This window comes from Jaculus jaculus, chromosome 1, assembly GCF_020740685.1.
Source record: "Jaculus jaculus isolate mJacJac1 chromosome 1, mJacJac1.mat.Y.cur, whole genome shotgun sequence".
Classification (NCBI taxonomy): Eukaryota; Metazoa; Chordata; class Mammalia; order Rodentia; family Dipodidae; genus Jaculus; species Jaculus jaculus.
The window spans coordinates 174616215-174630264 of NC_059102.1; the positions used below are offsets into that span (position 1 = coordinate 174616215).

At 37.0% G+C, this 14050-nt stretch overlaps 1 protein-coding gene across 2 annotated transcripts; it reads right to left on the bottom strand.

Moving 5' to 3' along the window:
- Positions 1-207: 207 nt before the first annotated feature.
- Positions 208-5959, bottom strand: LOC123456846 (olfactory receptor 4P4-like). 2 transcript variants are annotated; one of them, XM_045141134.1, is made up of 4 exons: positions 5805-5959; positions 4968-5123; positions 1993-2075; positions 208-1376 (listed from the first exon to the last, which is right to left on the bottom strand). In XM_045141134.1, the coding sequence occupies exon 4, from the start codon at positions 1369-1371 to the stop codon at positions 565-567; it is 807 nt and encodes a 268-aa protein (XP_044997069.1). In that variant the 5' UTR covers positions 1372-1376; positions 1993-2075; positions 4968-5123; positions 5805-5959; the 3' UTR covers positions 208-564. The 2 variants fall into 2 exon arrangements, with proteins under 2 accessions (XP_044997069.1, XP_044997068.1); XM_045141133.1 differs by having other exon boundaries at positions 208-1498.
- Positions 5960-14050: the final 8091 nt, after the last annotated feature.

Sequence of the window (14050 nt, forward strand, 5' to 3'; positions counted from 1 at the left end):
CAGTAAAAGAAGCTCAGTGGCTATCAAGGATGACCTTGAGCAGTTTCAGAAGGAATATGAAGAGGTGAAGAAATACATAGGTTCATGCAACACAGTATCATGTCCAATGTATATACACCAATTAGAAAGTAATTAAAAATAAGAAAAATATAAATAAAAAGCAAGAAGCTTGAATTGTACTTATAAGAAAAGAAAATTTTACATAATTCTAAGTGGTAGACAGAAGATATATCATAAAAGAAGTGCTTGATTTCTTTTTCTTTTTGGTGTTGGGGCTTAAACCCAGGGTCTTTCCAACCTTAGGCACACAGTCTACCACTGATCCAAAGGTCTGGCAAAGAGGATGACCTTTTGAAGGACATTGTGTATTCAAATCCATATGGTTATATCTGGGTTAACTTCAGCCACTTAAAGTGCAAACAACAATATGACAGCACTTAGCTACTTCAAGGACTTACACAACAGCACTACCCACAAAAACTGCTGTTTCTGAGCACTCTCCAAAGATAAGAGCCCAGGAAACAAGGGAATGAAGGCACAGGCATATACCCATAATTTATTTTCTTAAAGTGACACTTGAGCAAAAACTTTTTGCATGGCATTTTTCATCTCCATGTTCCTCAGGGTATATATTAGGGGATTCAGCATGGGGGCGATCACAGTGTAAAACACAGAAATTTCCTTATCTTTGTTTTCACTCCCTGCTGGAAGTACATAGGTATAAATACAGGGCACAAAAAACAAAACCACCACCATTATATGAGAGCTACAAGTTGAGAGAGCTTTGCGTCTCCCAGAGGAGGATCTTAACCTGAGATTGTACAAAATGAGTATGTAAGAAGCTATAAGCACAACAAAAATTGCAACTACCACCATCCCAGAATTGGCAATCACCAAGATACTAACAACTTGAATGTCCTTGCAGACCAGTTTCAAAAGAGGCTTGACATCACACAGGTAGTGGTTGATCAGATTCGGGCCACAGAAAGGCAAACTGAGCACCATGAGCAGTAAAGCGATAGAGTGCCAAAAGCCCACTGCCCAGGCCATGGCAATCAGCAGGTTGCACCGCTTCCTGCTCATGATGACCATGTAGTGCAGAGGCTTGACAATGGCGACATATCGGTCCAAAGCCATGGATACCAGGATGAATATTTCCACCCCGGCCAGCCAGTGAGCAGTAAAAAGCTGAGTCATGCATTCACTAAAGGAAATGTTCTTTTTTGCTGCTGCCAAGTCTCGGATCAGGCGGGGAACCACAGTGGAGGTGTAGCACAGGTCCATGAGGGACAGATGGCACAGGAAGTAGTACATGGGTTGTTCAATTAGATGGCTGTAGGTGATGGTGAGTAAAATGACCACATTCCCCATCAAGACTGCCAGGTAACAGAGCAGGAAGAAAAAGAAAAACAGCAGTTCTAGTTGTCTATTTCCCCAAAGTCCTGTAAATACAAACTCAGTGACATTTTTCTGATATTCCATGAGGTCAAGTCGAGTCCTAGATACAGAAAAGAAACTTAGTTCATCTGAAATTATAGAGAACATGATGCCTCTTTAGAAGCATTTCTATAGTTTTGTAGATATGTACATAGTGAAAAATCTTGACCTATAAATTTCATTAAACTACTTTATTCAATATTCTCAGGTAAAAGTTATGATTATAGACCTAATTATTAATTAAATATCACTAGCAATTTTAATATGTGTAGTTAATAGTTTTTCAAAAACTTTTTTTTAGGTAGGGTTTAACTCTAGTCCAGGCTGACCTGGAATTCACTATGTAATATCAGGATAGACTCAAACTCATGGCATTTCTCCGACTTTTGCCTCCCAAGTTCTGGGATTAAAGGTGTGTGCCACCATGGCCAGACTGCAACTTTTAATGTTTCGATTCTATCGGTCATTATAACCTAATAGATACAGCTATGTTATCAATTTTACATGTGATGAAATACAGACATGGAAGGTATAGAGCAGACCCAAGACAGATACCTCTCTCTGTGTCCTGATTTCATGACCTCAACTCCTCTGTCACATTTTCCAAGACCAAAGGAAATTCCAGCTCCTTTCTATCCCTGTAAATAAATAAAAATTGCTTTATATACAATCTGGCATTTTCTAACTCTGCAATATTAAGGAATCTGCCCTTCTCTACTTCACATGTTACATCCATAAAGTCCTATCTTACAACTATCATTTAACATATTCCATATAACTAATACAAACTTTTGAACAAGTGCAATGCTTTTAATTATGCATGGGAAGTAGCCTCAATTAGTTGATGGTAGTATCTGAGTTTCTCTGTGGCATGCTTGATCCCAATTCACAACATGACCAGGCTAGAAATAACAAACTTGAAGCAATTAGGTCTAGAATCTAAAGAGCAATTTAAAAAACATTGTTCTGGGCTGGAGAGATGGCTTAGCGGTTAAGCGCTTGCCTGTGAAGCCTAAGGACCCCGGTTCGAGGCTTAGTTCCCCAGGTCCCACATTAGCCAGATGCACAAGGGAGCGCACGCGTCTGGAGTTCGTTTGCAGAGGCTGGAAGCCCTGGCGCGCCCATTCTCTCTCTCTCCCTCTATCTGTCTTTCTCTCTGTGTCTGTCGCTCTCAAATAAATAAATTAATTAATTTAAAAAAAACATTGTTCTTGTGCATGTGTCTTACATGGGTACTGGGGAATCGAACCTGGATCTTTTGGCTTTTCATACAAGTGCCTTAATCAGTAAGACATCTCTTCAGCCCCAAGATTTATTTTCTTTCTTTCTTTCTTTCTTTCTCTCTCTCTTTCTTTCTTTCTTTCTTTCTTCCTTCCTTTCTTTCGTCCTTCCTTCCTTCCTTCCTTCCTTTCTTTCTTTCTTTCTTACTTTTTTTTTTTTTTTTTTTTGAGGCAAGTTCTCCCTCTAGCCTAGGAGGACCTGAAATTCACTGTGTAGTCTCAGGCTGGCCTAACACTCACAGCAATCGTCCTACATCAGCCTCCCAAGTACTGGGATTAAAGGCACGCACCACCAAGGTCCTACACAGCATTTTTAAAACTATTTTTCTCCAAAAAATTCTAACCACACAAGTTAGAGCAAACTGAAGACATGTTAGAAACACACTAGGGAGCTATTCATTTCCTAGTGATATGACTAAGTAACCTAGCTCTTAAAGACAGCCATGCTTATTTAACCCCTCACTGAGTACAGTGTACATGGTATATGCTATGAGTCTCTGAGCACTAAGAGAATATTACATGAATCGCCTTCCACAAGTTCTGAAACAGGCTCAGAAAAACCATACTTTGTATAAACTGCTACGGATTTCAATGAATCTATGTGCCCAGCAGGGCCAGCAAGGACCTGCTCTGATGATATGGGCAGATACCCCTATGGGACCTGAAGGGAAGCACTCCCCTCAGATGCTGTAAATGCCTTTGTTTCTAAATGGTCAGTTCATTTAGCTCTGAGCCTCCTTCTTCACTTGCTAGGTGGAAAGAATGCTGCTCAAACTACTCCATTTGTACCAAAAGAAAAACAAGTTCAAGTACCCAGTATATAAAAGGCTTGTCAAATCTAAGGAATAGCTTTACCTTTGAGAATATTTATAGAAAGACAAGCCTATAAGTTAAAAACCGCTGCCAGGCTTTCACTTGTCTACATTTTCCTCTGCTGTCTATTTTGTGTTCTAATACACAGCTATGAATACACACAAGAAAAGGAAGTATTGGCATTATTATAAGGTTGTTCTGGGTTCAAATTACATGGAAGGACCTATGAACTCAAGAATAAAAGGAATGTATGATTGAGTTGTTTTCAAATTTGGAGAACAGATTTGAATAGAAACTATAAAAGCAAAACTATAAAAAGAAAACTACAAATCTTGGTTTGATCCTCAGTCTTTCTTAAGAAGTATATGCATGGCTGTCCTATTTACAATGATTGAATACCAAGAAAGAAAATATAGAGCTACTTGGACAAAAAACTTCAAAGCTAGCCACAGGACCCATCAAAACCTCTCTAAATTAACAATGCTTATCCCCTTTAACATATCCTGATCTCACTTTCTGTTGGAGAATTTTTTTTTTTTTCCTTTTCAGAAAGCCATGAGAATTGAGAACAATGGAATTCTTATCAACAAGATACAAATAGATAGCTGACTCCCTGACAGAATGTGAACCACCCCTAACCCAGCATATATGAGCAAGAGTACTGCTTCCATGGAGAACCTGACAACCTGTGTTAGGGTGATGGAGGCAGACAGTGAGGAAATTCAAAATGCACCAAAGCAGAAATCCAGAAGATACTGAGAGCACAACACTAAAGTAGACTTAAAACACCCCCCCCCCAAAGTTCAGGGAATTGTTCAGAAGAGGGGGCAGACAGAATGTACGAGCCACAAGGTGATAGGGATTATCCAGAAGCATTACCCCCCTCCACAATGACTGAGTGCTGCTCTCACAATTCATAACCTACAATTCCATGATGAATACCAGCAATCCTACTAAGGAGGGCCCTGTATGAGATGGTGACAGAGAGGAGGGAAATGATCGTGCATACACATGATGTATCCATTCAAAGTTTCTACTTAATAATAATAATATACATTAAAAAGAATGTAAGGGCCAAAGGAAAGACAAGAGTGCTTGCAGTACTGTTTTTCACATACATATACAAAATGATCTTGATATTCATGACCTCAAAGTGCCTGACATTACCTACACAAGATCTGCATAATAGGAGGCAACAGTGATGTCATCCTAATAGAAGAGAGACTAATAATAAGTAAGAGGAAGGGATTCAATGGGAGAAAGATTTGAGAGGGGAAATGGGGATGTGGAAAGGAAATATCATGGTTTTTTGTCTGTGCTTACAGGAGATATTAATATAAATAAATAAATAAGCTAGCCACAAGCAGGCCTATCCTAAAGCCCTGTTTTTTTCACTTAATTATTTTTATAGGGAAGAAAGGAGTTATTATGACTCACTCTTTTATGGATACAGTCCATCATGGTATGGAAGTCCTTGTGGCCAGAGCATCTCTACTTATGTCGTCAGGAGCATGAGACACTTGATCACATGACATTCAAGGTCAGGAAACAGTGACTGAGAGGCGTGAATGTGGTTCCCACACAAGTTCTTGTCTTTACTCAGTAAAGCAACAAGGCATAAATTTACTCACAGCATTTTCATACATAGTTTACGTTCAATCTTGTCCCCCATTCTCTTTGCTTCTCTCATTGTCCTCTGTGTTCATACTGCTGGCCTGCTTCCTCCCTCTGTCTTCACATCACATGGATCCTATTAGCCTCTTTGTCCTGCTGTCCCTATAATCCTGATTCTCTCTCTTTCTCTCCCCCTCTCCCATAAACACAAATACTAGATATATATATATATATATATATATTCAATAATATTCAAGTTTTTAAAACTAAAGAATTCTTAGTCAGTTTAGTAACATATTTTTATGCAAGGTACACTTGCAAAAATCTGTAATTTAAAATCTGTACAATAAGAGTGAATGAATCATTTCCAAAGTTTTAATTTCAACTCTTCTTAGGAAAAAAAAAGCAATGAAGTATAATTATTGAGATGTAAATTTATGACTAGTTTATGAGAATACATAAATAGTTTAAAGCTGTGAAGTATTTTGTATCACTTTTCCCATAGTATAAATATTCACAATGCTTATAATTAGGAAAATTATAAAATAAAAAATGCACAGCCTTCATTACTTTATTGAGATTTACAGTGAAATGATTATATGCAGTGTATCCAGCAATAGTATATTCTGAACATGGGAATAAGCACGTTTCATGACTTACCTCAGTTCATCTTTGTCATTATGCAATGAGGTAAATGCCAGTACATGTCCCAGCTTCTCAGACGAGGTTGCTGCAGCTGAGGGTGCCCATGTATTAGCACGGAGGTCTTTATCTAAATCATGTCTAAAGGTCACACTTTTCTACTGCTGTTGTCATCTCACACAAATGAATAAAGGCTTAAAATCTTTTATGCAGCCTTATTTCCTTCCAAATTTCCATCAAAGTTTTGAATGTCTTTCACTTAAAAAATAACTACCAAGCATAATTTTTTATAAAAACTTAACAGTAAGATTTACCAAAATCAATTTCTATATAAAATTAGTTCAACCCTCACAAGTTTTTGCCTGAATTTAAGAGGAAAATACCATATGTTTTTACTTATGCTATACTATACATTTCTTTGAAGCAGCAAGGTGGTCTTTCAGGATGAATCCTCAAGCATCTTTCTGTGACTGTAACATAAAACAAAAAATAGATATGGGGAGTATGTGTCTCCCATATGAAAGGTCAATTCAAAATAAACATTTACAAGATGATATACCTTGAATAAAAGAAGCAGGATACCAAAGGGAAAACCTCTCTAGGGTATTAATACCGCAAGTACATTGTTGGACAAACTCTGGAAGTAAAGCCACATAAGGGAGTAAATGTTTCTGTGATTTATCTTTGCACTGGGCTATGAGTGATTTATCTTTTTTATGTGGAATGAAGAAATATTCTATTTTCTATCTCATTCTTTTAAGACTGAAGTTACTGATGTACATACTAATTATATATACATATATAAGTATGATTTATCATCTAATTATATTAATTAATGTGCAAGAAAGTATAATAAACCATCAATATTATTTTCAAAACCAATACTTCACCATGGAGGTTTGCAAAATTTTCCTCAATGTTTAATTATATCCATTGGAAATTTAATAGCCACATATATGATCTTGTGTTAGTAGGTATTTACTAACATTAAAACAATAGGAAGAAATTGGAAAATGCTAAAATATACCATCTACATTTTCAGTTGTTTCTATTTTTATTTGTTTCATTCCTTTCTTCCTTTCAGAGGTGGGGGGATATAGAGGGAACATATTATATCAGTTCTTCTAGACCCTTCTACAAGTTTCCTTTATTCTATAATTTTATACCACTCCTTTCCACTTTCTTTCATCTTTACTGAATACCCATAGTCCTATAATTAGCATTTTCAACTCAGTAAATGGGCTATAGAACGGAATAGAAAACTATCAAAAGAAGAAATACAAATGGCCAACAAACATCTATAAACATTGTCTTCATCCTTATCCACCAGGAAACTACAAATTAAAAATATTAAATCTACTTTAAGGGGACTTCAGATATGGCTGCGGAGTTAAAGCACTTGTCTGAAAAGTCTAAAGACCCTGGATCAGTTCTGAAGTACCCACATAAAGCCAGATGCACAAAGTGATGCATGTGACTGGATTTGTTTACATTTCACAACATACAAAGGCAGTCAGTCCCATGATAATTATGTCCAATTTCTCAATGGAAGTCCTGCATCCAGAAGGGCCTGGAATGGAACACTTCAAAGTCTGAAAATCTATGGCTTCCAACCCAAGCTACTGTTCTCAGCAAAAGTATCCCTCATAATAGATGGTGAAAAAAAAATTTAAAGTCAAATCTATGATTATATGCACAGAAAAAGAATATTTGAGGGAAGAGTCCATACAGAACAGTCAAACAAGCAATCTCAAGAGCCAAGAAGAAGATCAAAATAACCAAAATAAACTAGGCTCAAAACAGTACATAACACAAGAAAGCACCAAGACCCATAAAACACCTAATCATGGCAGGGAATAATTCAAACCTCACAGTAATAACATTAAATATTAATGATCTTAACTCAACCACCAAAATACACAGGTTATCAGGATGGATAAAAACGCTGATCCCTTCTATCTACTATCTTAAGGAAGCCTAGCTCACCACTAAAAATAGATACCTCTTCAGGGAGAAAAGTTGGAAAATGATATTCCAAGCAAATGGAAATTTTTTAAAAAGCATGTATAACTATATTAACATCTGATAAAATACACTTCAAATGAAAAGTAATCAAAAGGGACAAATAAGGCCCCTTCTTACTCATCAAGGGAATGATCCAACATGAGCACATCAATATCATAAATATATATGCACTAAATTCTGGTATTCCATAATTATAAAACAAAATCTACTCTACAATAAAATAGAAATAAACACCAATACTATTATAGTCAGAGACTGCAATACTCCACTACCATTAATAGATATATTGTCCAAGCATAAAACCAACAGGGAAATAATAGAGCTCAAAAACATCATAGATCAACTAGACCTAATGGATAGCTAGAGAACTTTCCAACCCAACTCTGCAGAATATACATTCTACTCAGTAGCCCATGGAACCTTCTCCAAAACTGATCTGTGCCTTCATAAAGTCAGGAAAATTGAAGTATCTTCATGCATCCTAACAGATTACAATGCTTTAAAGCTAAAAGTTACCAAGAAGAGAAAATCAAGAATTCTGCCAGCCCCTGGAGACTAAACAACAAACTTGTAAACAATGAATGGCTCATGGACAAAATCAAAAATGAAATTTTAATATTCTTAGAATTAAATGATAATGAAAATACAACATTCCAATACTTAAGGGACACACTTAAGGCAGATATAAGGGGAAAATTCAAGCCCCTAAATGCCTTCATTACAAAGCAGAGAGATCCAAAATCAATAACCTGACAGTATACCAAATGGCACAGGGAAAACAAGAAGAATCCAACCAAAGAGCTCCAAAGGGAAAGAAGTAATCAATATTAGAGCAGACATTAAGAAATTGGAAATTAAGAAAACAATTTTAAAAATATATGAAATGAAGAGCTGGTTCTTTGAAAACATAAATGAGATTGACAAACCCCTGGACAAATTAATTAAGCAAAAGAGAGAGAGAGAAGTCTCAAGTTAACAAAATCAGACATGAAAAAGGATAGATCACAACAGACAACAATGAACCTGAAAGAATCATCAGGGCATACTTCCAAAACCTCTACTCCACAAAATTAAATAATCTGGAGAAAATGGATGAATTCCTAGACACATACCACCTACCAAAACTAAACTCAGAGCAGATTAATCTCCTCAACAAACCTATCACACCCACAGAGATTATATAGGTAACAAAAAACCACCCCAAAAAGAAAATCACAGGACCGGATGACTTCTCAGATGAATTCTATCAACCCATCATAGAGCTAAAACCAATTGTTCTCAAACTCTTCTGCATAATCAGAGATCAGGGAATCTACCCTGACATGTTTTCTGAAGCTACAATTACCCTAATGCCAAACCAGACAGAGATGCAACAAGAAAAGAAAATTATAGGCCTATATCCCTAATGAACTTAGATGCAAAGATCCTGAACAAAATCCTTGAAAACCAAATTCAACAACACATGAAAAGCTTTATCCACCGTGATCAAACAAGCTTCATTCCAGGAATGATTTAACACATGGAAATTGGTTAATGTAATATACCACATAAATAACCTGAACCATAAGAACCATATGATCATCTCAATTGATGCAGAGAAGGCCTCTAACAAAATAAAACACTACTTCATGATTAAAACACTGGAAAAAATAAGCATGGAGTCTTTATATCTTGACATAATAATGCCTATATATAAAGCTCCTAAAGCCCAAATAATACTTAATAGGGAAAAACTCAAGTAATTCCCAGAGACTGGGAAAAAGACAGGGATGCCCACTCTCACCACTGCTCTTCAACATAGTACAAGAAGTACTAGCCCAACCAATAAGAAGGAGAAAGGGATTCAAATTGGAAATTAAGAAGTCAAGTTAGCTCTATTTGCAGATGGCAAGATCCTATAATTTAGTGTTGTGGTCAGGTTCGCATTGCTGGTAAAAATCATCCAACCAAGAGCAGCTTGTGGGAAAAAGAAATTTATTTTGGCTTACAGGTTCATGGTGGAAGCTCCACAATGGCAGAGGGAAATGATGGCATGAGCAGAGGGTGGACATAAACCCCTAGCCCACCTAAGGTGGACAACATGAACAGGAGAGTGTGCCAAACACTGTCAAGGAAAAACTTGTTATAACACCAATAAGCCCACTGCCAACAATGTACTCCCTCCAGGTGGCATTAATTCCCAAATCTCCATGAGCTGGGAACCTAGTATTCAGAACATCTAAGTTTATGGGGGACATCAGAATCAAATCACCACATTTTGGCCCTGCTCCCTATAAGGTGATAACCATACATGATGTGAATGAAGTGCATTCATCAAAATTTAAAAGTCCCCATAGCTTTTATCAGTTCCAATGATGCTCATATATCCCCATCATCCAAAATCTTCTAACTGAGCCATAATACCAAAAAAAAAAAAAAAAAGAAAACAAAAAATCTGCCAGAAAACCATAATTGCACAGAATAAACATTCATACTGCAAAGGGTGTCATTGGGAACAGCAAAGAAATACTCAATCAATACACCATTTAAACACAGAAAACTTAAAACTCTATCGGCCTAAGTCCAACAACTCTAGCCAGTTACAATCCAATAATTCTAACCAGCAACAAGTCTCTGGAGTTCCAATTCCACCCCTCCAGCTAGGATACTCACAATCCTGGGAAACTTCATCTGGTGCCTGCAGCTTTCCTTAGCAGCAGTCTTATGGTCCCACTAGCTCCACTGGGTCTCCACTGCAATCCATGGCCATCCTCGTGGTTCCATCAGTTCTCCATACAGAACTCCAGAAAACCTGCTTCACACTGCCCATGGCCATTTCCAAAACACAAGACTGTGTTAAAAACTCAACAATCCTCTCTTTCCTGTATCTCCTATACTCCAAAATACCAGGAATGGTGCCAATTTGTTAATACAGGAGGGAATAAAGCAGACTTTGAAAAACAGGACACACATTGAGGACCTTGGCCCCTTCATAAGAGTCCACATTCTTCCTGTTGCCCTAGTGCAAGTCAGCTGGCCGATTCTCAATAGTTGTAATCTCTCAAACAATTTGTAGGTGAATGGGCAGCAGTTTAGGAACAAAGATTTCCTGTTTTATGTGCCATATGCCTCTGCTCACACCAGTCTATATTTCTACGCAATGCAACTCTGCAGAACTTCTCTGGACCCGTAATTGAGGACTAACCCCATAGTGCATGCCCCACATACCTCAAAAAGAAGGGGGAGGGGGAGAGGAAAGGACAAGGAGGAGGCTAATAATGGTACCAACTGGACTGTATTCACTGAGTACAAAGCTAATTTTAAAATTAAAAAAATTTTAAAAAGAAATTGAGAAGTTGCTTAATCCTACATGTTCCTGAATAGGTAGAATTAACTGTGAAAATGGCAATTCTACCAAAAGCAATACACAGATTTAACACAATTCCAGTAAAAATAACACCATCATTCTTCACTGAGTTTGAAAAAATGATCTCAAAATTCATATGGAATGGAAGAATGTCTCAGATATCCACAGACTTCCTCAGCAAAGTAAAAAAGGAAAACCTCTGATGTTATTACCATACCTGATCTAAAGCTTTATTACAAAGCCATAGTGACAAAAACATCATGGTACTGGAATGCAAACAGAAACACAGATAATTTAACAAAATTGAAGACCCAGACTTTATGGCAAGTAAATACAGCTGCTTGATCTTTGGTAAAGAAGCCAATAATGTATGCTGGAGAAAAGACAGTATCTTAAACAAATGGTGTTGGACAAATTGGGTGACCATATATGGAAAAATGAAATTAGACCCACTCATTTTGTCATACACAAAAATCAAGTCCAAATGGATTAAGTACCTCAATATAATACCTGAAGCTCTTCAACTACTGGAAGAAAAAACAGGAGGCCCTCTCAATGATACAGAACTGGGAAAAGACTTCCCAAACAAAACATCAGTAGCCAAGGAAATTAAACAAGCACTCAAACAACAGGATTTCATGAAGATAAAATGCTTTTGCATAGCCAAACATACCATAAGAAGTTCTAATAGATTACCCACTGAAAGGGAGAAAATCTTTGCCAGCTATACCACTGGCAGAAGCCTAATATTTAGAATCTACAAAGAACTCAAAAAACTAAACAATAAAAAAAAAACCCACTGAAAAAGTGCGGCAAAGAACTAAATAGGGAATTTTCAGAGGAAGAATCACAAATGGCTAACACACAGTTAAGAAAATGTTCAACATCGCTAACCATTAGGGAACTGAAAATTAAGAAAACTATGATATTCCACGTTACCCCAGTTAGGATAGCATACTTTACAAAATCAAATGAAAACAAATCTTGGTGAGGATGTGGAGAAATAGGAGCATGCATTCACTGTTCCTGGAATGTAAGCTGGTGCAACCACTGTGGAAATGAATTTGGAGACTCTTGTAAAGGATGAATATAGAATTACCAACAGACCCTGTTATTCTCTTACTGAGAATTTACCATAAAACTTCCATGTCTCAGTTCAGAGATATTTGCTCCACCATGTTTACAGCTGCTCAATTCATAATCGCTAAAAACTGGAATTAACCCAGGTGTCCATCATTAGATGAATGAAAAACCAAGATGTGGTATATCGACATGATTTAATTCTACTCAGCAATAAGAAAAAAATGACACAGTGAAAATTGTACAGAAATGGTTGGACATGGAGCAGATCATTCTAAGTGAACTCACACAATCATAGAAAGACAACTATTGCATGATCTCACTTATCTGAAGTCCCTAACCTGGATCAACCCAAGTTCCTGACATAACTGACTAGCATCTTCAGGCCTGGACAACAGGGAGACAATAGGATTGGGGGAAGGGAAAGCGTGGGGGAGACACAAAATTGAATGCAAACTGAACTGATGCCATAGAATCCTACATCCTGGAAGTCAGACTACAGGGTAAAACCCTCAAGAGGATCTTATGAGGAACACCTGGATTGAAGGGCCCTGGAGAGTGTGAGATGAAACCTAACCTCAAATTTCTCCTGTTATACTTCTTTGTCTTTTTCTTTTTTTCTTTTCCCCTGGTGCTGGTCTGTAATTCCCTGTACCAGGATGTAGTCTACGTCCACAAAAAGCTGTTGATCAGAGAGACCTACTAGATCTCTCAAAATAAACAAGATACTCGGGAGGCAGAGATAGGAAGATCGCATGAGTTCAAGGCCACCCTGAGACTCCATAGTGAATTCCAGGTCAGCCTGCGCTAGAGTGAAACCCTACCTTGGAAAAAATATATATCCTTATAGTGATTGCTCAGAACATTTTTTTAATTTTTAATTTTTTTATTAATTAGTTTTGTACTCAGTGAATGCAGTCAGTTTGGTACCACTGTTAGGCTCATCTGTGACCTGCCCCCTGCCCTTGGCCCCTCCTTGTTGAGGTATATGGGTCATGCATTCTGGAGTTATCTCAGTTATGGGTAGGATAAATGTCACATGTTGAAAATGTTTTTTTCTATACAAACTTAGATTATAAATTTATAAGATTAATTTTATGACCTGTAGACATCCCTTAGAGAGTTCTTTTAGAGAACAATGACTAATAAAATAGCTGTCACTTACCCCCTCATATGAGACCTGATGAGAACAATGAGGACAATATAATCAAACCACCAGATAGTTATTTAGAGATTCCTTCAAAGAATACTGTTCAGAGACAAGAGGGAAGTTGTCAGAATCAAAATAAAGTCATACTGAGCTTTGTTGGAGGTTTCAATATTTAGAATTTAGTCTTCCTACCTCTATTTATATGATTTCTAATCTAACTTTTATTTAGTTTTCCTTTAAAGAATGTAAAAATATCTATATGCTATATGATAAGATTAGTATTCTGTAGCCTGCAGTATATATTTTCACATAATTTGAAATAAATTTTAAGTCATATTTCCTGCCTGGCTCAAGCACACACTTTATCATTTAATGACCCCAGAAATTCCCATAATTCCTCCACTACAGGGTGTTTTAGAAATTTGTGTGCTTTTCATCACTATGATAAGTAGAAGGATAAAGTTTGATACTGATTACTTCATATTAGATTTGATTTTTAAAAAATCTTTAGGTTCTTTGAGACAGGTTCTCAGGTAGTCTAGGCTGGCCTCAGTTTCACAATGTAGCCAAGGTTGGCCTTAAACTCCTGCCTTCCTGCTTCCACTTCCAGAATACTTTGATTATAGGTCTTACCACAACATTTAGATTTTTTTTTTTCAAGTT

Bases quoted from the DNA above. Each gene is read 5' to 3' on its own strand.
- LOC123456846 (XM_045141133.1), bottom strand. From the start codon at position 2,015: ATGAAATCAGGACACAGAGAGAG. The intron at 1,499-1,992 runs GTATCTGTCTTG...TTCTGTATCTAG, and splicing joins AAATCAGGACACAGAGAGAG to GACTCGACTTGACCTCATGG.